Source organism: Sander vitreus, chromosome 1, assembly GCF_031162955.1.
Source record: "Sander vitreus isolate 19-12246 chromosome 1, sanVit1, whole genome shotgun sequence".
Taxonomy (NCBI): Eukaryota; Metazoa; Chordata; class Actinopteri; order Perciformes; family Percidae; genus Sander; species Sander vitreus.
In genome coordinates, this window is record NC_135855.1 from 38,367,738 (window position 1) to 38,391,389 (window position 23,652).

At 43.5% G+C, this 23,652-nt stretch overlaps 2 protein-coding genes across 2 annotated transcripts in view; both read left to right on the forward strand.

The window, feature by feature from the left end:
• The first annotated feature begins 12,620 nt into the window (after positions 1-12,620).
• nqo1 (NAD(P)H dehydrogenase, quinone 1) lies at positions 12,621-18,948 on the forward strand. The gene is made up of 6 exons (XM_078255044.1): positions 12,621-12,730; positions 14,416-14,583; positions 15,165-15,295; positions 15,585-15,698; positions 17,015-17,116; positions 18,523-18,948. The coding sequence occupies exons 1-6, from the start codon at positions 12,727-12,729 to the stop codon at positions 18,862-18,864; spliced, it is 861 nt and encodes a 286-aa protein (XP_078111170.1). The 5' UTR covers positions 12,621-12,726; the 3' UTR covers positions 18,865-18,948.
• Positions 18,949-22,195: 3,247 nt separating this feature from the next.
• LOC144520925 (gamma-aminobutyric acid receptor-associated protein-like 2) overlaps positions 22,196-23,652 on the forward strand; it is a 7,820-nt gene continuing 6,363 nt past the window's right edge. The window contains exon 1 of the mRNA XM_078255055.1: positions 22,196-22,449. Within this exon, the coding sequence (XP_078111181.1) occupies positions 22,416-22,449 (34 nt within the window). The 5' untranslated portion in view covers positions 22,196-22,415. The remainder of the gene's footprint in view (positions 22,450-23,652) is intronic.

Sequence of the window (23,652 nt, forward strand, 5' to 3'; positions counted from 1 at the left end):
GAACTCTAACTCCAGTGTTTATTTTCAGAGCAACGGGCCTTGGAGCTGTCAGGAAAGGAGCCTTACTATTTTTTCCAATTGCAAATAGACTTTTGGAGAATATGTTTCCTAATGTATTCTGCATTCCACACATTGTGTGTGTGTGTGTGTGTGTGTGTGTGTGTGTGTGTGTGTGTGTGTGTGTGTGTGTGTGTGTGTGTGTGTGTGTGTGTGGGAGTTTTTTGCAGGGTGCAAATGTTCTGCCAAAATAAGTCGCATCATTTTGCAGATTCACCATCACTGCGTCATTTTTCAATTTTCTTGATTGCTTTGACGCAGCAGTCAACTCAAACTCCACATTTTTCAAAACAGTTAACACACGGGCCAAAACAGCGGCACTCATGGTCTAAATGACACATTTTGTTTGCAAAAGGCTCTAACCGTGCCAAAACATTTAAAAAATGCAACAAAAGAACACTTTGCCTTCAAATAACACAACTTGCAAACAAGTGTATGAGCTCTTCCAATCAACCATTACACAGTGGACAACAAAATACTAAATACAGCTCTCAGTGCCAATCAGTGCACCATTGCTTGTCATTGTAGCCTATTACTGAACGTAGCTTTCATGCCAGGGACATTTGTTGACAAATTTGCCGTCTTGCAAAGAATTGGATCCAGAATCAGAAATGCTGCTTTGATCCTTATTTGAAACTGTGGCTGAAAACTGAAAAACTGTAAATATTACACAAAATACATGTAAACCAAGATACAATCTATTAGAGTATAAGAAATATACAAAAGGCTTCTCTCATTGTTACTGTAATCTGTGGTTGATCACATGATGAATAAGTGTGGCCCAGACCTCATCAGAGATGGCTCTCCTCCTCCTCCTCCCCCTCCTCCTCCTCCTCCTCCTCCTCGTTTTCATCCCCTGTCTCTCCCTCCTCCTCTTCCTCCTCCTCCACGTTTTCGTCCCCTGTCTCTCCCTCCTCCTCTTCCTCCTCCTCCACGTTGTCGTCCCGTCTCTCCCTCCTCTCCCTCCTCCTCCTCCTCCTCCTCCCCCTTCGTTGTCGTCCCCTGTCTCTCCCTCCTCCTCCTCCTCCTCATCCTCCTCCTCGTTGTCGTCCCCTGTCTCTCCCTCCTCCTCCTCCTCCTCCTCCTCATCCTCCTCCTCGTTGTCGTCCCCTGTCTCTCCCTCCTCCTCCTCCTCTTCCTCGTTGTCGTCCCCTGCCTCTTCCTCCTCCTCCTCCTCCTCCTCCTCGTTGTCGTCCCCTGTCTCTCCCTCCTCCTCCTCTTCCTCCTCCTCCTCGTTGTCGTCCCCTGCCTCTCCCTCCTCCTCCTCCTCATCCTCCTCGTTGTCGTCCCCCTGTCTCTCCCTCTTCCTCCTCTTCCTCCTCCTCCTTCGTTGTCGTCCCCTGCCTCTCCCTCCTCCTCCTCCTCGTTGTCGTCCCCTGTCTCTCCCTCCTCCTCCTCCTCCTTCGTTGTCGTCCCCTGTCTCTCCCTCCTCCTCCTCTTCCTCCTCCTCCTCGTTGTCGTCCCCTGTCTCTCCCTCCTCCTCCTCCTCCTCCTCCTCCTCCACGTCTGTCTCCCTCTCCTCCTCCTCCTCCTCCTCCTCCTCGTTGTCGTCCCCTGTCTCTCTCCTCCTCCTCCTCCTCCTCCTCGTCCCCCTGTCTCTCCCTCCTCCTCCTCCTCCTCCTCCTCCTCGTCGTCCTCCCCTGTCTCTCCCTCCTCCTCCTCCTCCTCCTCCTCCTCGCTGTCGTCCCCCTGTCTCTCCCTCCTCCTCCTCCTCCTCCTCCTCGTTGTCGTCCCCTGTCTCTCCCTCCTCCTCCTCCTCCTCCTCCTCCTCCTCGTCTGTCCCCCTGCCTCCTCCTCCTCCTCCTCCTCCTCCTTCTCCCCCTGCTCTCCCTCCTTCTCCTCCTCCTCCTCCTCCTCCTTCTCCTCCTCCTCCACGTTTTCATCCCCTGTCTCTCCCTCTTCCTCCTCCTCCTCGTTGTCGTCCCCTGTCTCTCCCTCCTCCTCCTCCTCCTCCTCCTTCTCCTCCTCGTTGTATCCTGTCTCTCCCTCCTCACTGGAAGCACTGTGACGTTTTTGTGACTCACCTGTGTTGCTATTTACCGTCTCTGGATCGAAGCCAGCTGAGAAAGTCGTCAGCTGGGGCACAAACATATGTTTCTTATCCTGCTTTCCATGGACGAAGGGTGTGTGTGTGAAGAGTTTGAAGTTTTTCCATTGTTTAAAGTATGTCTCCAGGTGCAAACTATGCCCTTCACATTTAAAAAGGGTTGCCATGGTAACTCACTGATTACATTTGGTCCATCCTCCCCCTCCTCCTCCTACTCCTCCTCCTCCTCCTCCTCCTCCTCCTCCTCGTTGTCGTCCCCTGTCTCTCCCTCCTCCTCCTCCTCCTCCTCCTCCTCCTCCTTGTTGTCGTCCCCTGTCTCTCCCTCCTCCTCCTCCTCCTCCTCGTTGTCGTCCCGTCTCTCCCTCCTCCTCCTCCTCCTCCTCCTCCTCCTCCTCCTCCTTGTTGTCGTCCCCTGTCTCTCCCTTGTCCTCCTCCTCCTCCTCCTCTTCGTTGTCATCCCCTGTCTCTCCCTCCTCCTCCTCCTCCTCCACGTTGTCGTCCCGTCTCTCCCTCCTCCTCCTCCTCCTCCTCCTCCTCCTCCTCCTCCACATTGTCGTCCCCTGTCTCTCCCTTGTCCTCCTCCTCCTCCTCCTCCTCCTCCTCCACATTGTCGTCCCCTGTCTCTCCCTTGTCCTCCTCTTCTTCCTCCTCCATGTTGTCATCCTGTCTCTCCCTCCTCCTCCTCCTCCACATTTTCATCCCGTCTCTCCCTCCTCCTCCTCCTCCTCCTCCTCCACGTTTTCGTCCCCTGTCTCTCCCTCCTCCTCCTCCACGTTGTCGTCCCGTCTCTCCCTCCTCCTCCTCCTCCTCCTTTTCCTCCTCCTCCTCCACGTTGTCGTCCCGTCTCTCCCTCCTCCTCCTCCTCCTCCTCCTCCTCCTCCTCCTCCTCCTCCACGTTTTCGTCCCCCTGTCTCTCCCTCCTCCTCCTCCTCCACGTTTTCGTCTCCCCTGTCTCTCCCTCCTCCTCCTCCTCCTCCTCCTTCTCCTCCTCCTCCTTCTCCTCCTCCTCCACGTTTTCATCCCCTCTCTTCCTCCTCCTCCTCGTTGTCGTCCCCTCTCTCCCTCCTCCTCCTCCTCCTCCTCTTCCTCCGCCACCTTCTCCTCCTCGTTGTACCCTGTCTCTCCCTCATCCTCCTCCTCCTCCTCCTCCTCCTCCTCCTCCTCCTCCTCCTCCTCCACGTTTTCATCCCCTGTCTCTCCCTCTTCCTCCTCCTCCTCGTTGTCGTCCCCTGTCTCTCCCTCCTCCTCCTCCTCCTCCTCCTTCTCCTCCTCGTTGTATCCTGTCTCTCCCTCCTCACTGGAAGCACTGTGACGTTTTTGTGACTCACCTGTGTTGCTATTTACCGTCTCTGGATCGAAGCCAGCTGAGAAAGTCGTCAGCTGGGGCACAAACATATGTTTCTTATCCTGCTTTCCATGGACGAAGGGTGTGTGTGTGAAGAGTTTGAAGTTTTTCCATTGTTTAAAGTATGTCTCCAGGTGCAAACTATGCCCTTCACATTTAAAAAGGGTTGCCATGGTAACTCACTGATTACATTTGGTCCATCCTGTCTGCATTTATTATTTTTTTCATCGAGTCGGATGCTTTTAGAGAAAATATGACTTCATCACAGAAATCATATCTGATTTGTTTTAATACAATTACTGGGTAGGCTATGACTCACTTAACCTTTTGTGACTCACTTTTGTTACTCTTTTAATGTTACTGTTCAGAAGTCGTCAGATGTGATGCAAAAATGTTCCAAAGCTGAAAACATCCTGTTGCTAAGGTGTGGGTCCAGTGATTACATAACACAGGATGGTTTTGGCCATGTGCAAGCCACTACTGTGACTCAGCATGCAAACGAGGGGAAGCTCCCACGAAAAACTCTTTTGCAGGAACCTCAGTGGGGGAAATGAACCAACAAGCTTTCTTTTCTAATCTTTAGGCCAGTATCTATCTATCTATCTGTCTATCTATCTGTCTGTCTATCTATCTATCTGTCTGTCTGTCTGTCTATCTATCTATCTGTCTGTCTGTCTGTCTGTCTATCTGTCTGTCTGTCTGTCTGTCTGTCTGTTATCGTACTTTTACTTAAGGATCTTAAAGGCTCTGAATACTCTTTTCACCACTGGACATACAACATGTATATGTACTGTATGAACATATATCATACTGACCTTTTCGGTTCAGGATGGAACTGGTTTCAGTGAATTATACCTATGACTTCCCGGTCAGGGCGGGTTCAGAAGATGAACTAGGTAACAAAAAGGGCTGATGCAAAACTCAAAAGGTTATTGCAAAACAATGACACAAGATATTTCAGGCAGTCCTGCAGCACATATGCCTCACAGATGTTGTTGCATGAGTGCATGAAGTTAGTTGTGTTGATTGTTGATACATTAGACGTTAGATTGTTACATGCCGCGTGCCATTTAACAGATTTACAGAAGTGATGCTTATAACAAGATTATTTGGAACATTTTAAAAATACTAAAAACAAAAAAATACACAAAAACAAACCTGTGCTCCTTCCTATTCCGAAAAGGAATAGGAAGGAGCACAAGCTTATTTAATCCTAGACCTCCCCCCCCCACACACACACACACTTTTCCACTACTATATAATAATCATCATGAATAGGTAAATGTTTACATCATAAAGTATTTAAATCATATTCAACACGTTCTTTACAATTTCCTATAAGTATATTTATTTTCCTGTTTATATTGACCATAAAAGTAAGTAAATAATGTAAGTAACCAAATAAATAAATCTGATAGTCAAAACCGTTCCTCTTCACTGTATTTAGTGAGAACCATATTTTTGTACTGTTTTGTAAACTGGGTCATACTTGGACGTTGCTTTAACGATGGACTCAATCCGTTCCACAATTTCACTCCACATATAGAAATACAAAAAGTCTTTAACGTTGAGGACAAAAAGACGTTTCAACAAGAACTCTCCCCCATCTCTATTAAAAAATCATTTTTGAATGTTGCCAGGGAGTATGTTGTTTATTGCTTAATACATTACATTGAATGTCAGTGTTTTTCATTTCAAAAGACACTTGTTTAGGCGCCCAGTTAGCTCAGTTGGTGGAGCGGGCGACCATATATAGAGGTTTACTCCTTGACGCAGAGGGCCCGGGTTCGACTCTGACCTGCAGGAGAATGCGAGCATAGTAGGACCTTATGAATCCTACTATGGCCACGCCAAGACCTGCCCTTCAATAGCAGCTCGATTGGTTGGGGTTAGGCATTGACCTCAAGTGGTTAAGGGTTAGGGTTAGCCGATTGGTCAGGGGATAGGACCTGTCCATGTAAGCATGGACGCCTGGCCAATAGTAGTGTGTGAATGCTATTGAAGGGCGGGTCTTGGCGTGGCCATAGTAGGATTCCTAAATTCACGACCTGCAGCCCTTTGCTGCATGTCATTCGCCCTCTCTCTCCCCTTTCATGTCTTCAGCTGTCCTGTCAATAAAGTCCTAAAAATGCACTTGTTCATCACAACAACAAAAAACTGGTTCAAAACGGACTTAAACTATGGACCTTTGGCAGGGATTATTATTATTATTTCAAGCCATTACAGTAAACAAATCCTTGCAAAAGTTTGGAATCAGCTGCCATATTGCTATTTTTCTTCTTCCATTCAATAATAACTATTTAAATAGAAACAAAAACAGAAAAAGGTTGATGGACATTCCTGAGCCTGTGAAACTCTCCAGCAATTTTTTTTCCTGCAACAGGTGACCGAGTTTGTGAGGAACACACCGACTGTGACGCCAGCACAGTTTTCACTTTGAATAAGAGCTAATGACGTTGGAGGGAAATAATGAGACCCGGGAACAGGACAGGATCAGACTTTCTGCTGTGCACTCAGAGGTAAATTTGTGTTAATCCCTTCAGCGTGTCACTCAGGCCGCTGCAGGTCGGGATTACCAGCTGGGCCTGCAGGGCACACTGAAAAACAAAACTGTCACAGCCAAGGTGCACGAACAAGAAACAGGAAGGAAGGACGCACACATTTAGCCTCAGTCTCATCCACGTCCTGCACATAATTAGTTTAATTTAATGTGTAGTTTTTATTAATCCCCAGTGAGAAAATTACAATTTACTTTGTGTTTGTAAGAACAAAACATGCAGAAATGTCAAGCGAGGGGGCTGCGAATACTAGACAGGCGCCCGGAGCAGTTGGAGGGGGGGAGGTTCGGTGCCTTGCTCAGAGCCCCTTGGCAGTGCCCAGGAGATGAACTGGCATCTCTCCAGCTACCAGTCCACACTCCGTACTTTGGTCCGTACGGGGACTTGAACCAGCGACCCTCTGGTTCCCAACCCAACTCCCTCTATGAGCTTACTGCCACCCCTGTTTGTATCTTTATGCAAAACATACGAGGATATCGGTCAGTTGTTCCTCCCCTCTGATATGACCCACAGGAGCGTTTGATAAGTTGGCGCCCTTAGCACTGTCAGGAAATACGACCTCATATCTAAACCAGAGAATGTAACGGTCACAGTTTTAAACACATCTTTAAAGCTATAGTGTGTGTAGTTTCTGTCTTACCCATCAAGTAAAAACAAAACTGTCGGTACGTCCACATGACACAAGCCTTCCGTGATCGCGCACCGTGAATCGTGACCTATTCTTGCCTTTCTTCCTTACTTTTTTCTACTGTCTTTTTTTTCTTCGAAGTTTTTGTCACTTTTTTCAAAGTTTGTCGCTTATTAGAATTTTTTGTCACTTTTGTGGCCCTAGTGTTGCCTCCCTTCTTTCTACTGTGTTTTTTTTGGAAGTTTTTATTACTATTTTCAACCTATTCTTGCCTTATTTCCTTCTTTCTACCGTCTTTTTCCAAGGTCTTGTTTTAAAAGTTTCTGTCGCCTTTTTTTATTAGCATTTAAATGTTTTCCAGGTACAGTTGTTAAGGAACTGCATTGGAGGTTGGACCCAAAAGCAGAGGTGACACACAGGAAATACGTTAAAGTGATTTAATATATATATATATATATATATAAAATCTATTCCAAATTCCAAACAATTGGAAAAAGACCAAAACGCAGAAAACAGTCTTTTCTAGGAACACAGAAAAAGAATGTCAGTGTAACTGTAAGTTTAGTGTCATTCATTAATACATTCATATACATTAAGTCATGTACTACCTTCTTTTCAAATTCGAGCTTTTCTATCTCCAGCCTAGTTTTGTTTATTAAAAGCTTCTTATATTCTATATCCAGCTCCAGGGTTCTCTTATATAGGGCCCTCACATTGTCTGATCCAACCTAAAACAAATAAAGAACATTGTCCCTTTGCAAGGCACACTTGGAGAAAGTTGAAGTTGTCCATTTGACTACTGTGTTTCAAAGTTCATTGCTTACCACGTGTCTTTGTCTTGGCCTTGAAGTGGAGGCCCTAGGCTCAGGGGGTGGAATAAGTTTATCTTGCTCTTCCTGTTCCTGCTGAGTTTAACACCATAGCAATTCAATCAATTGAGTCATATTTGAAATGAGCACTTTAAGGACTTGTGTCTCATGTTTAGACCACCACCATTAGCAAGTCATTACAGACACTTCAATCGTTCACACTCTCTCACCATCTGTGTTGCAAGTGGTAAAAAAACTCAAAAGTGTACCCCCAAAGCGCTCTCTGAGCAGGCAGACACAGTTTCATCATCTAGGACCTCCACCTAAGAAAATAAATGGCCTATTTGATCAATATTCAGCAACCACATATGGCATACATACTGGCGTGTGACTATTAGTTTTACTGTTACCTCTGTATGGCACAGTGGGACGACAGTGGGTAGTGGTGTATCTCCTGTCACTGCAGAGCACAGTAATACATTTCACTCCTACAATATTTATAAATAATTGTTGAATGAACATGGCCACGTAGATTTCTTGACACATACCCTGTACATATGCCTGGGTTTGTGAGCTGCTGCCACCAGGGTCTGAAGAAATGCCCCCTTCCACTCCTTCCATCAGGGGAAGACCCTGATTGCTGGAGAGGGCCAGCTCCTCAGCAAGAGTGAAGTCCTGTGGAGGAGGGCCCCCTCCAGTCTTCTTTGCCTCATTTTTCTGTTGGCTGCAAGCAATTATATTGTTCTTTATGCCCTTTGTATACCAATATCCTACAAAAGGGACTAACCAAACAATTCAGCCTTGTACTTGTTGGTCTTAAAATATGTGCAAGTATTGCTACTGCTACTTACCGGTTTGAATTATGTTTTTATATTTATTTTTTATTTGCAACATGAATTTCAAAACTCCGCACCAAAATGATTTATTATTTTTATTCAGGAATTCAACTGTCTGTCATGTAAACCCGAAAATAAAAACACAAAATCATTAAAATCATGAACTCAAGTGTCATTATGAAACAGATAAAACAAACACAAAGTGTTGGTCTGTACAGTTGTGCTGTTATAGTTATATGTAGTTTGCTGCTAGCATGCAGCCTGATGTCTGACGACTCAATCGCCATGAACAGTTTTTAATGTTCTATCAGACAATAACTATTCGAGAGTCTGCTCTTGAGACTTTGCTAAAATGTTTGGGACAATTAGGGCAGGATTCGGGATTCGGGACAACTGCTTGGATTTCGGGACTGTCCCGAAATCTTCGTCTGACAGCTTTAGTTACTTTTGAGGATGAAGATTTTACTCCTTGTCACATTTCAGATGTCTACAGATAAACTTAAACTAAACTGTTTAAATTATCCAATATTTCACAAAAAGCAAAGAAAATTCCCCCAAATAAAATGAATACAAAATGTATGTATCAGAACATTTTATTTTTTTTAACCTTTATTTATTCAGGGAAGGTTCACTGAGAGGAAGATCTTTTGCAGGAATGCCCTGATCACACATTCATTCCTGGAAGCTGCCCAGTACAACCACAGTCTGATCTGCTGGCCACTGAGCAGCTCCACTGGAGCAGCTTGCTAACCCAGATATTATCCTGTCGTCTGGGGAATGAACTGGCGACCTCCCAGTCCCAAGCTTGTGTCTTTAACCTTTAGGGCACCACTGCCTGGGAAGTGTTTGCTTCCTCTCCTATTGTCCTTTGTTGGCTCAGTCGTTTTTTTCTCACTGTGTCCACATCCACCCAGCGCCAAGCATTTCGACTTGTCATTCCACATCCATCCACCAGATGGCCTCAAACTTTTGCACTAGTCACAGTGACTCTCAAATCTGCTCACATGTTCCTCATTATCCCTCACAGTATTTATACCAGCCCATCTCCACCTGCTCCTGGCAGATAGTCACTGTTGTTTTGGGCCTTTGCTTTCAAGCCCTTTCAATCCCAACTTTTTGCTGTCCTGGTTCCTAAATTCATTCATTCATTCATACAACCTTTAAAGGTCCAATATGTAATGTTGACAGCTAGCGTTAGAAATGGTAACTGCAGTCCACATTATAAATACTGGAGAGAGCCGTCTCCCCCCACAGTCACAAACAGTCACAATGTAGTTAGGTTTAGGCCAAAAACTACTTACCTAAGTTCAGAAAAAGATTGTGGTTTGGGTTAAAATCAGTAAATCTGTTACGTTACTTAAGTTCCGTGACACAGGACGTGACGTAGTTCCATTTGTTCCGTAAAGTAAGTTAAAACCCACTTTTTACTTTTATTTTCAAACGGGACATCAACTTTGTTCTCCTGTGTAAAAGTAAGTCTCGCATTGCCAGACCTTCCTCCACAGCGCTGCGGAGGAGGGTCTGGCAAGTCCACACAGCATTCTGGTATGGGAAAAGGTTATTTTTTCAGTTTTTTTAGCGTTTTTATTGTTTTTTTGAACCAATCACAATCGTCATCGCTTAAAACCGGACATAGCCACTGCAAAATAGCCTCTAGAAGGAACTTGTTTTGGTGGAACATGTGTACGTTCAAAAGTAGTTTTAGTCGTGCAACAGAAAACTCAGATTGGACAGATAGTCTAGCTAGCTGTCTGGATTTACCCTGCAGAGATCTGAGGAGCAGTTAACCATAGTCCTCAGAAATCCACCAGAGGTTAGAACAACACATATGTTCTTCCTTGGCCCATGCTCCCCATAAAGACATAAGAACATTATGATAATATGAAAAGAATAACTGGTCATTGCAACATATTCTTACTCCCATGGCTCGTCAAATACTGACACTTGGTTGGGACCCTTTGGCATCATTTTTCAACGCGCAGGGTAAAACCACTTGGGTGAGGAAAGGGTAAAAGTTGTACTTTACATGAGACACAAACGGGACACAAAGCCTGGTCACCTGGACGTGAAAGTCCTAAACCTGTATTATCACATAAAGTTTTGATCATTAATAAAACTCCCTATTGTCGCTTTTATTTACCAACCCAATGCTATTTTTCCTGGCCCAAAGTAATTAAAAGTAGCTGAATTGGGTGGAAACACTATCAAGAGCTATAAATGGTTTGATTTATTTAGCACACAAAAACAACAACGATACATTTAAAGTGCTCATATTATGCTCATTTTCAGGTTCATAATTGTATTTAGAGGTTATACCAGAATAGGTTTACATGGTTTAATTTTCAAAAAACACCATATTTTTGTTGTACTGCACATTGCTGCAGCTCCTCTTTTCACCCTGTGTGTTGAGCTCTCTGTTTTAGCTACAGAGTGAGACATCTCACTTCTGTTCCATCTTTGTTGGGAGTCGCACATGCTCAGTAGCTAGGTAAGGACTACTAGCCAGTCAGATGCAGAGTCTGAGGGCATGCCCTGACAGTAGCTAGGTAAGGACTACTAGCCAGTCAGAAGCAGAGTATGAGGGCATGCCCTGACAGTACCTAGGTAAGGACTACTAGCCAGTCAGAAGCAGAGTATGAGGGCATGCCCTGACAGTAGCTAGGTAAGGACTACTAGCCAGTCAGAAGCAGAGTATGAGGGCATGCCCTGACAGTACCTAGGTAAGGACTACTAGCCAGTCAGAAGCAGAGTATGAGGGCGCCATGCTAGCAGCTAGGTGAGCATTATAACGTGTGTTCCAAAGTGACCACGTTTGTCTCTGAAGTAAAGGCTGGACTACAATAGAGCTGTTTGGAGCAGTTTGTGAACAGTGTTTTCTGTTGGAGATGGTAAGTCCCTTTGGGGTGGACTTTGGGCTTTTTCACTTTGTAAACCTATAACGTGCACAAAAAGATATATAACACAATAAAGTAAAGGGAAAAGCCAAAAAGCATAATATATGAGCACATCAAGTAGATTTTAAAAACTACTTTAAAATGTACACAAAAAAGCATAATATGAACACTTTAAAGATTAAATAAAGGATATGCAAAAAAAGCATGCACGCTACAAATATTAGAGCTACAGAGCTCCATGGTATCAGCGGAAGTTGGTAGTTGAGTTTATCTGCTAATAGGTTACTGGTGGCCAGCAACAGAGCTCCGTGAACTGTCGGGTGTATCAACGCTCGTTGCGAGTTGACTTTAGCCGACATAAAGTGAGCATCAGGCAGCAACAACAGTTAAGTTTAGGCACCAAAAACGACGTTTTAGTTTTGGAAAAACATCGTGGTTTGGATTAAAACACTCCCGGGGGAACAAGCACACATTTCCTGGGTGAAAGTCTTTTGTTTTCGCTGGGAAATGAACTCTGCTCCCCAGCTTGAATGCGATGTGTTTTATGACACACCCAACCTCCTCCCTACGCAGACAACAACAAAAAATACATGGAATGCCTACGTGGAATACATTGCTTAACTTTTCGTAGCTATATGTAAGAATGGTTCATGAGCCTGTCTAAGGTTAGTCTCGCATTGCCAGACCTTCCTCCACAGCGCTGCAAAGGAGGGTCTGGCTAGTCCACACAACATTCCAGGATGGAAGAAAAACCTGCTCTGGTTTATTGGCATTTCTTTGAACCAATCACAATCATTTTGGGCGGCGCTAAGCTCCAGACGGAGCCACGGTGCCTCTGCTAAATAGCCTCGGGAAGGAACTTGTTTTGGTGGAACGTGGACGTTCAGAAGTAGTTTTAGTCGTGCAACAGAAAACTCAGATTGGACAGATAGTCTAGCTAGCTGTCTGGATTTACCCTGCAGAGATCTGAGGAGCAGTTAACCAGTCCTCAGAAATCCTATAACAAAAATATAATATTAATAAAATATTACTATTATCATGTTATATTTTAAGTATAATCCCCCTGTAAAGTGCGTGAAAGGTTTTCTCACCTACTCTACCAGCTTATGTCACCCAGTCAGTCCTAACAGCCCGTTTGCAGAGAACCTGCTGACGGGTGACATTAAATACATGGACTTGAGCAAACAGCTCAGGCTTTACTAAACTGCCGCCTTCTCTTCTAACGAGGTGAAATTAAGTCGGATTAAAGAGTTTATTAAGCCCCATGACCCCACGAAAATCCCTTGAAAGCGACCCAAACATTCTTTTCCAGGCCAAATGAAACCAATCTTATCACCAGTGAGTCCACAGCCCCGACACACACACACACACACACACACACACACACACACTCCTCCCTTTCAAAACACTCAACTAAACCGGTCCTACAGTTTGACAGCAGCGATTGCTTCATCTGATATCTAACCAGTTTCTCACGCGAAGACAGCCGCAAGGTATATAAGAGCCTCAGGAACCAGGTCTACAGTGCAGACGGATCCAGCAGACACACAACATGGGTAAGACTGAACTCATTCACTGTTTTTACTTCCTATAAATCTGTTTCTCTGCTGCTTTCTGAACCACAACTCTCTCTGCACAAACCAAACTCTGGGCAAATTTGGCTACTTTTTAAGAGTCTTGTAAGTTAGAATAGTTGGTAAACAAATAGGACAAATGTAGATTTTGTAGACTTTTTTTTTTAATGCTACAATGTAGGAATACATATTTTTTTTAAAGTACATTTTCTATAAATCTAGAAAATTTCTCTGGACAAACAAAACAAAATTGAACTAATCAGGAGCCAATGAGTTTGGTTTGAGCAGTTAATCATTTACAAATGTAGGACTAAATAACTTTTTGAAATCTATATATGTACACTGTAGGCTATGTGTGAAAATGTTTCTCTGCTGCTGCTGACACACAACTCTCTTTCACAAACCAAACTTCAGGCAAATTTTGTTCAAAGAGACAGGTGCTCCGACAGAGCATCTCAGACAGACAGGTGCAGCAGGCCAGTATGAGAACAATAAATTAAAGCATGTAAATATGTTCTTAGAAACACCAAATACAAGTATGAACCTGAAAATTGGTATATAATATTGTATTTAATAGGTCTCCTTGGGGGAAAAATAGGACTCGAGCCCGTCTCTTAAGTGTGATTTAGCGAGATACGTGGAAGAATTCAAAGAGCCAGAGATATTGACATCTACGGAAGTTTATTTATCCTGTACACTCACTCCATACACAGAGGTCATCAACCTACCCCAGTGTCTCAGTCATGGTAACCCAACAAATGTAAATAAACACGAACACTAAATCAAGACTAAAACCTAGGAAAGGTAAATGCATAACGAAAACACTGACAGAACATCATTTACACACTTAAACTAGGGCAGGAACCGTTTATAACCTAGTCACCTGATCCTTTGCACTGCCGTGCAGAACGGTCAACACAACGGCATCCTGCCAGCCGTTACTATGGACCTTTTTCACAGCAGACATTTTGTCTTGTCATAGTAGGAAAAGCACAGATGAAACTGATAACCTTAACGATGGCTCAGTTCCATCAAGTGTCCCAGTGAGCTAGTTCAGAGTCAGCATGCACAACACCAGGGCCTCTCCTAAATGGAATGCAGACATCATTAATGGGTTTGAATACACCTGGGCTTTTCCTACTATGACATGTCAACATGTCTGCCGTGAAAAAGGTCTATACTTCTGCATAAAATCTATGCCGTGGCTACGTACGTAAGTACGTGGAGACACGAACCTACGCCGGACCCTACGCCGGACCCTACGCCGGACCCTACGCCGGACCCTACGCCGTAGCCTGACATGTAAATGTAACTACGCATGTCACTCGGCCGTGGCTTGGTAGCGTTGGTATCACAAATGTTGTCTTATATCTTACTGTGTGTGTGTGTGTGTGTGTGTGTGTGTCTGTGTGTGTGTGTGTGTGTGTGTGTTTCTCTGTGTCTCTGTGTGTGTCTCTGTGTGTGTGTGTGTGTGTGTGTGTGTGTGTGTGTGTCTCTGTGTGTTTCTCTGTGTCTCTGTGTGTGCATGTGTGTGTGTGTGTGTGTGTGTGTGTGTCTCTGTGTATATGTATGTGTGTTGTGCGTGCATGGGTGCGTGTGTGTGTGTGTGTGTGTGTGTGTGTGTGTGTGTGTGTGTGTGTGTGTGTGTGTGTGTGTGTGTGACACAGCTCAGAAGACGGCCCTGATCGTGTACGCCCACCAGAGTCCAGTATCGTTCAACGCAGCGGTGCGTCATGTGGCGATGCAAGAGCTGGCAGCCCAGGGCTATAGGGTTCTCGTGTCCGACCTGTACGCCATGAACTTCAGAGCAAACGCCACCCAGGACGACATCATCGGTAACTGTGTTTCTTAAATGAGCTTCAAAAGGTCCCATATGATACTGTCTGGATATTTGGGGTCCATTAAAGGATAAAGCTGGTGTTTTGATACTGTTGACAAATCCTGCGAAAACCCCAATGAGGTGTTCATCTCTCAATACTGTCTGGCTTCCTGTCTGTGGCTCTCAGCTCCAATCCCATTGGTTCCTACTGAATAAATCAACACAAAGGGAAGCCTCTGGAAGGAACTTGTTTTGGTGGAGCATGTGTGCGTTCAAAAAAAATGTTTGTCGTGCAACAGAAAACTCAGATTGGACAGATAGTCTAGCTAGCTGTCTGGATTTACCCTGCAGAGATCTGAGGAGCAGAGTTTAAAATACCAACACAAAGAAAGAGGAAGGTAATGGAAATCCGGCCCAAAATGAGGGACATCCGGTGGCATTTCCGACGGCACCTGAACAATCCCTGAAATGAAACGTTGTCTATATAGACTACTGTCGGGGTGTAAAGACCATTTCAAACAATATATAAAAAAAGTGTATATTGGAAAATGTTACCAACCCTGCCTTTACGTTCTGACATGAATGTGTTGTGTTCAGGTGACCTGAAGACTCCAGAGCATTTCCAGTATGGAGATGAGACCATGAGCGCCTGGATGGAGGGCCGCCTCAGTGACGATATCGTAGCCGAGCAGCGCAAAGTAGAGGAGGCTGAGCTCGTCATCTTCCAGGTCAGAGGTCGCTCATAGTTTCTCCTTGTTGTTGTTATTGTGTGTCAAGACTTTGAGCAAAAATATTCAATTGGTCAGTTACTGTAAAAAAAAACAACTGAAAATATAAAAAAAATTACCAGAGTAGACTTTTTATTTTTTTAAAGAAAATGTGTTTGTTTTCCATAAAGGCTTGTCATTAAATAATCTGTACAGTACATAATGCACCTTTATATCAACACAAAACAAAGAACACAAATTTTCAATTCAGTTATAATATCAGTGTGACATGTTCTGTCTCTTCCTGCAGTTTCCTTTGTACTGGTTCAGTGTGCCGGCCGTCATGAAGGGCTGGATAGACCGAGTGCTGACACAAGGCTTCGCTTTCTCCCTGAAAAATATGTACAATAACGGTGTGTTCAAGGTTAGTCTCTCTCAGCTGAATGATACATCTCTTACCCATCTATTTTCTTAAAAGAAAGCTGAGAGTCAAGCAAGAGAGATATATTTAAATTCCTCCACTTTCTCGAGTGTTGTCCTGTCCAAGAAGTGAATTGATCAATTATTAGATGGGTGAAGAGAATTAGATATAGTGCCAAACAACATGTTATATGACTTCTTCTCATTTAGTAAAAGTTTGTTACGTAAAAAACATTTTTGAGCAGCAAGTCAGCCTGTAGTGAATACTGAATATGTGAGATGTCTGGTTTGGAGGAGTGGATAACTGTATCATCTGCATATAAATGGTTATAACAATTAGAGCAAAATTGCGGAAGATCATTAATAAAAATATAGAATAACAACGGCCCTAGAGATAAGCCTTGGAGTACACCTTTTTCAACAGTCATAAAATTGTACTGACAACCTTGATAAGAGAAACAATCAAGGGCGTAGCGGACATGGGGTACGTGGGGGACATGTCCCCCCTGCACTTTCCATGTCGGTGCCCTCCGTCCCCCAACACGTCTGAGTTGATTTGAATGCACCATAAGTATGCGAGTGTGCACGTTACTCAGGTTGCATCAGATGATTGATAAACTCATATAGATATAGACAATAATAAAATAATATATAAAAAGGGAGAAAAACTCATTAATTAAAAAAATTAAGATCACGGTATATATCTATCTCCGGTGGTTGTGGAGAAATTTTGTTTGAATCCAGATTGGTATGATATGATATGAAAAGATATGAAAGTCATTGACATATTGGGATATTTGGTTAAAAATTAGCTTTTCAGACACCTTTGCTATGCTATTGATGAAGGAAATGGATCTGTAATTATTGAGGTGAGAAGGGTCACCACCTTTTTGCAAAGGGATAACTTTGGCACATTTCCACATTGATGGAATTGTGCATGTGGATAAGGAGAGGTTAAATAAGCCAGATATAGGATAAGCAAGAACATGATAGGCAGTTTTAATGAACTTAATCTGCAAACCATCTGGGCTAGCACCACTACCTGAGATCAATTCACAAATAACCTGCTGGACATCAGCTGGGTGGATTCTGCTGAAGGAGAAGGAGCTACGACGTACAGGGTTATATGGTGAGATTTCGGGATAGGGGAAAATCAGAGAACTGTGAGCTGCTGACAGAGGAATTGTGGAGTTATTGTTGTTGACAAAACATTATTAAACACTTAAATCTGCTTACAAGTGCATTGTATTGGGTTATAAACTGTTTCAGTGTTTTCTCTCACCATGTTGGATTAAAGAAGTGTATTTTTGTGTTTTAAAGGATAAGAAAGCAATGTTGTCTTTCACTACTGGAGCTATGCAGACGATGTTCAAGCCCGATGGTATCAATGGAGACATCAACATCACTCTGTGGCCTCTACAGGTGAGCGACATAGACACATGTACATTGACTATATTAGTAAGAAGTCTATCTCTGCATGTGCTTCTTGTACAGTATTAGAAGCAACACACAGATAAAGATATTCCATCACAGCAAACACAAATAATTATTTATTAATAGAGCACTTAGCAAGAAAGACACAAAGTGCTTTCCTGCTTTAAGAAGATACAACACAACATCACAGAATATACAGTAAGTAGCATCAAAAGGGCTAAATAAAATGTACAACATACAACACAATAACAGAATAAAAAAATGGGATTAGCTGTGCAAAAAGCTATTACACAATAAGATAATACATTTAAAAAATGTGTTTAAGAAAAGTAATTCTGTCAAAGAGGAGATTTAAATGGGACATCGCTACCTTTTATGTGACTGTCCAATCAGTGTTGATGGTAAATTTCAAATGAAGCAATTCTTTCTTACTGCACGCTATATTAACAGAGGAAGCTGCTGTTTTCATGCTCGTGGAGGCATGCCGGCAATGCCTACATGTACCAGGATATGTTGAGTTTCTCTCCATGGGATGCAATTTTGAAATAGTTTGCAATACAATCAAAATGAACAAGGAAGTTGTGTTTTTGACCCGTAGAAAAAATAAAAATGGACACAACTACACCATAGACTTCGACGGAGACCAGTGAAGTCAATTAGAAGCACTTTCCCGGTGATGGCTGAGCGTTACTGCGCAGCCTCAAACTGAGCTTGAAGACGTAGATGTGACGTGAGCAACCTGTCTGAAAGTTGGAAGTCTTCTGGTAGCTGTGCCAAGAGAAATCTTAATTATTCAGAATCTTGCAGAGACAGAGAGCGTGAGTAGGTAGTATTTCCAATCCATCAAAACGTTGCTGAAATATTTTGTTCCGATGCTTTCATGGACTCTCTATGGGCTTCTCCCTTGACTGTATGCCTCCACGTCCCCCCGATTCCCTGAAAAAAACAGTTGCTATGGGGCCATAACATGAGATACAAGGTAATGGAGCCTTTTATACATTAAAATGTTTCTTTAGAAATAAACAATGGACAAATAGAGTCTTTAAACGCTTCAGATGTAAAGTTATTCACTGTCAAAGTGACGCCAAAATGAATGGCAGTCAATGGAATGCTAGCGGAAGGTGATGGCTTGTTAACCTTCGAATCTCCCCATAGGAGGTATGGCGCTAGATGCAGGAAGAACAGGTTTTGCTAACCTGTCGAGCCAGATGGTTTAGTAACACAGAACCATCTGATAAGTCGTCATTGGAAACTGTTTGGAAAAGGGCAAGCACTCTGCATCGCCACTGTAAACTAACAAATAAATGCAAAACACCATACAAATAATCTAGTATTCTGTGTTGGTGGACGGCTGTTAACTTCTCTCTTGTGTATTTGTCTGTTGTGTCTTTCAGAACGGCACGCTGCACTTCTGTGGATTTCAGGTTCTTGCTCCTCAGATATTCTGGAGTCCGGCTCACTGTCCCGCCGACGTGCGAACCGCGATGCTAGACGGGTGGCGAGCCCGGGTGAAAGGACTGTTGGAAGAAAAGCCTTTGACCTTTGCCCCATGTGAGCTCTTTGACCTCAGCTTTCAGGGGGGGTTCAGGCTGTGGCCCAAAGTGAGGGAGGAGCGAGAGTCGCAGACGCACGGCATCACCACAGGACACCATCTGGGGAAACCGCTGCCGCCTGATAACCAAATCAAAGCTCAACCCGCTGATGAAAGTAGTGCCCAAACAGACTGCAGGAACTAGATCCTTTCTATTCTCAAGTTACAATATCACTTTTATAAATGCTTCATGTTTACTGAAGCTGAAATAAAACAGTTTAAATAACAATGACTTGAACTGATTTTTATTTAGATGCAAAAAAAGGATATGTTTTTTATTTGCGAACACACCCCCAAACTGTAGCATCAAGCGCCATGTTAGCTACAACATTGAAGGTATTAAAATTAGATTTTGACACAGGGACCCTCTGCTATACGATGAAGTTGATATTGTACTTAAGTGATGCAAATTTCCAAAGACATTTGCAATTAATCAAATTACTAGTGATGGTCAAGTAAAGCTTCACAAACTAGTTTCTTTATTTTCTAGATGATGTCATTGATGTATTGTTTTAACTGGATACCGGATCACAAAATGGCGCCTATTCATTTCAATGTAGTTACACCAAAAAAGTTTCTAAGCTTCCGGGTTAACTTCTGTGATATGCGTCCCAATGAATATGTGCAGTACTGTTTCTTCCGCTGGCTACGCCTGCGAGTTGCTGCTCGGCCCGTAGACTTTACATTGTGGTGACGTCGAAGGTTTTCAAAGATAATTATTTTTGGGGGGCATTTTGGCCTTTTTAATCGATTGGACAGCTGTAGATGAGAAAGGGGGGGAGAAAGAGGGGTAAGACGTGGAGCAAAGGGCCGCGCACCCTCTGCCAAGTGAGCTACCAGGGCGCCCCATGTCGCGGGTTTTTAAATCGTTTTTCTCGGTTCCAGGGAAGTTTTGTTAAAGCTATAGTGCGTAGTTTCTGTCTCCCCCATGAGGAATTCTAAGTAATGACAACAATTCTGTTGGTGCACATGACCCCCCCTCCTCCACGCAGTTGCTAGTAGCCAAGGAGGACACGGAGGATTAATAAAACACGAGTTTCTGCGTGGGAAAGTCACCAGATGCCACAATCTTCTGAACATAGATAGATAGATAGATAGATAGATAGATAGATAGATAGATAGATAGATAGATAGATAGATAGATAGATAGATAGATTGATTGATTTTTATTGATCCCAAGAAATGGGAAATTCCGGTGTTGCAGCAGCAATAATAGGATAGAATATAAGAACAAATAGTTAAAATTATCTATAAATTGGGAATAAAAACTGTACAACTGTTTAAATAGTATTCATAAAGCTGTAGGTAAACAAACCTATTGTGCAAGTTGCAATTAGTGCAGTTTTGATGTCTATGAGTCTTATCTGTCACTCAGTGAAAGTGTTAAATAGTTTGATTGCCTGTGGCAGGAATGATTTCTTGTATCGGTCCGTGTGACATCGAAGCTGTCGGAGCCTCTTAGAGAAGGTGCTCCTCTGTTGGACCAGTGTGGGGGTGGAGAGGGTGCTCGGGGTTATCCATGATAGATACCGGTTTGTTCAGTGACCTCCTCTCCACCACAGCTTCAAATGTCTCCTGTTTGCAGCCAATAACGGAGCCAGCCTTCCTGATCAGTTGGTTCAGTCTGTTCATCGCTGGCTCCGATGCTGCTGCCCCAGCAGATGGCGGAGGAGAACAGAGCGCTGGCCACAACAGACTGGTAGAACATCTCCAACATTCTGCTGCACACGTTGAAGGATCTCAGCTTCCTCTGCTCATCCCCTTCTTGTAGACTGCAGTGCTGTTAATTTTCCAGTTCAGCTTGTTGTCGATGTTAACACCCAGGTATCTATACTCCTCAACCATGTCCATTTCTCCACCCAGAATGCAAAGGGGCTGCGGAGCCGTTCCCTTCCTCCTGAAGTCAATCACCAGCTCTCTGGTCTTATCCACGTTCAGCAGCAGGTGATTCTTACCAGACCACTCCACAAAGTTGTCCACCAGCGCTCTGTACTTTCCCTGCTGTCCATCCCTTATACACCCAACAACTGCAGAGTCATCAGAAAACTTCTGTAGGTAACATAACTCTGAGTTATACTGCAAGTCTGTGGTGTATAAGGTGAACAGAAAGGGAGACAGCACAGTCCCCTGTGGAGCCCCCGTACCACTCACCACCACATCAGACAGAACACGGTCCAGTCAGTGATCCAGGAGACTGTGGACACACCGACACCCATCACCTGCAGCTTCTCACCTAGTAGCAGTGGCTGGATGGTGTTGAATGCACTGGAGAAATCAAAGAAAGTGATTCTCACAGTTCCGCCACCGCCATCCAGGTGCAAGTGAGCTCGCTGCAGAAGATAGATGACAGCGTCGTCCACTCCCAGACAAGGCTGGTAGGCAAACTGTAGAGGGTCCAGAGAAGATCTCACCTGCGGCCTCAGGTAGGCCAAGACCAGCCTCTCCAGCACCTGAGCACCAGAGCCACTGGGCGGTAGTCCTTGAGGCCAGATGGAGTCGACTTCTTGGGGATCGGGACAAGGCAGGACGTCTTCCACAGCAGCGGCACCCGCCATCTTGCAGTGACAGTCGTGTAGTGACAGTGTCATACTGAGAAATCCAGAGAGAGTTGTGTGGAGCTGATATGCTTAATTATCTTTGTAGCAACTCATTCTTCACTCTTCTTGGGCTGTATTGAGCTCTCTGTTCAACAAAGGGATGAAAGCACACTGAATTGCCATTCCTTGAGCCTTTTCCTTTAAACCAAGAGCGCAGTCTAGTGGGCTCAGAACGTTTTTTTAAAAATGGTTCACGGAGCTGACACACAGTTAACCTGCTGGGTCACTATCCAGCCTTTATATGTTTTTAAATCTTTTTAAACTGAATATCTTGGTGTTTCTGTACTGTCGGTCGAGCACAACAAACATTTTGAAGAAGTAACCTCTGGCTCTGGGAAGTTGTGATGGCCTTTTTTTCCCCTCAATTTTCCAGTGGTGGAATGTAACTAAGTACATTTACTCAGGTACTGTACTTAGGTAGCCTATAATTTAAGGTACTTGAGTGTTTTCATTTTCTTTTTTTCATTTTTACTTCACTTATATATCTGAGTTCTCCTTCCACCACTGCTGTAAACTGAATATTTCAGTGTTTTGGGACTGTTTTGTCAAAAAAAACTAATAATAACGTTAGTTGCAGGCTTTGGCTACATTATACTGATATGGTTATGTTTATGTTCTTCACAGTGGGTAGGACCAAATACAACTAACAGAGTAATCATGTCAAAAGGTCGCCATGTAATATGCACAGCTACAATGTGAATTTTTAACTTTAAACAATAAAACCTAAAATTTCCTTAGAATGAAGACATTAATGTTTTTCATTGTTGGTTATCTAAGAGAAAATACACGGCGTTCAATCTTTCTTTCCTGTCGCTCCCCCCCTCATGCGTGCGGCGGAATGGAACAGTCCGGGTGTGACGTCATCGCCGGGGCACAGTCTGTCAAGAGACCATAGGAAGAGACGAGAGGAGACCGTTGTTTGTTGTTATGCTCGGAAGTGTTGAGAGCTGTGTTCTGCCCGTCTCTATACGTTGATTTTAAGAGTGACATTTTAAAGGTTCAACTTCAAAGAAAGATCTTTTTTTCACCTTTTTAAATTCAACCTTAAACTCTTGCTTATTATAATATCACTGCATCGAGTGAAAAAGAGCCCGGAAACATGAAATGGATGTTCAAAGAGGATCACTCCTTGGGTAAGGGAGGAGGAAGGTGTTATTATAATGGATACAAAATGTCCACGCAGTTTAATTGTATGATGTGTAGCTAATCCTTAAGGCGCAGGGGCGAATAAATGAGGATTTAAGGTTTAGTAAATTCCTTTAAAACACGTCGGGCTCCCAGACTGGCCTGTCCCTCAGGCTTTGAGGCTTCAACCGTTAGCTGTATCGATATATTAAATATAGCCGTTAGTGCTAATGTCAGCTAACGAAAAGTCAGTTATCTTCACTTTGAATGTCATGTGTCCATGTAGGGGAACACATCATCGTGTTTTTGTTCTTATTTCATCCCTGACGACGACCTGGTTTCAGGCTGAGGGTGGATGTTGACACGGAAGAGACACATTAAGCTGGTCTAAAAGCCTCCATTCTGCATTGAGTTACACTTAGCTAGCTGCAGCTGGATAATACAGCTCGGACGTGTCTATTTTGTGAAGCTAAATATTGTAGTTTTCCTTTTTAATCCACTTGTTATAAACTGGAGGCCTGACATGCGTCACCTGGACGGAACAAAAGTTATTTTTGGCAGAACAAGTGAATACCTGAAGGCTCTTATTTGAGTTATTATATAATTAATACAGATTGTTGTCACTAAATCAACTAATTGTTTAATACTAAAATGAAGACAAATTGCCTCCTGACAAGTTATCAAAGGCTAAAGTGATGCCTTGAAACAGCTTACATGTCAAAAGGAAGTAGGCCTATTCAACTTAAATACATCACGATACAACACAGGAGACACAGAAAGCAAACAACCCTTTTGCATTTATTAATCTGAAACCAAAACATATCTGGCATTTTAATTAGTCAGAATTTATAATCTGAAGCAACTTCCTGTTGACAGGCTTAGCTGATGTAGCAAGCAACTGGTGTTGATCAGATTTTAAAAACCGCTCAGTTTTGTTAATAATTAGGCCTAATGAGCACAGTTTACATGTTGCTGTCGATAAATAATGTGGCCTTTTTAAAGGTATAACTGTTTTAAATGTTAAAAGTGTAAAAGTAATGACAAAACGGCAGTTGGCATCTCTCTACCAGTGTTATTGTTTGTGTCAGTGTTGAGACTACGTTACCCATAAACCCCTCTGCTTTCTGTGAACAGAAGGGTGTTCCTTATCCAGATATCTAGTTTCATATCGCACTGTTTACTCCTACTAAGACTGCAACTAACGATTGTTT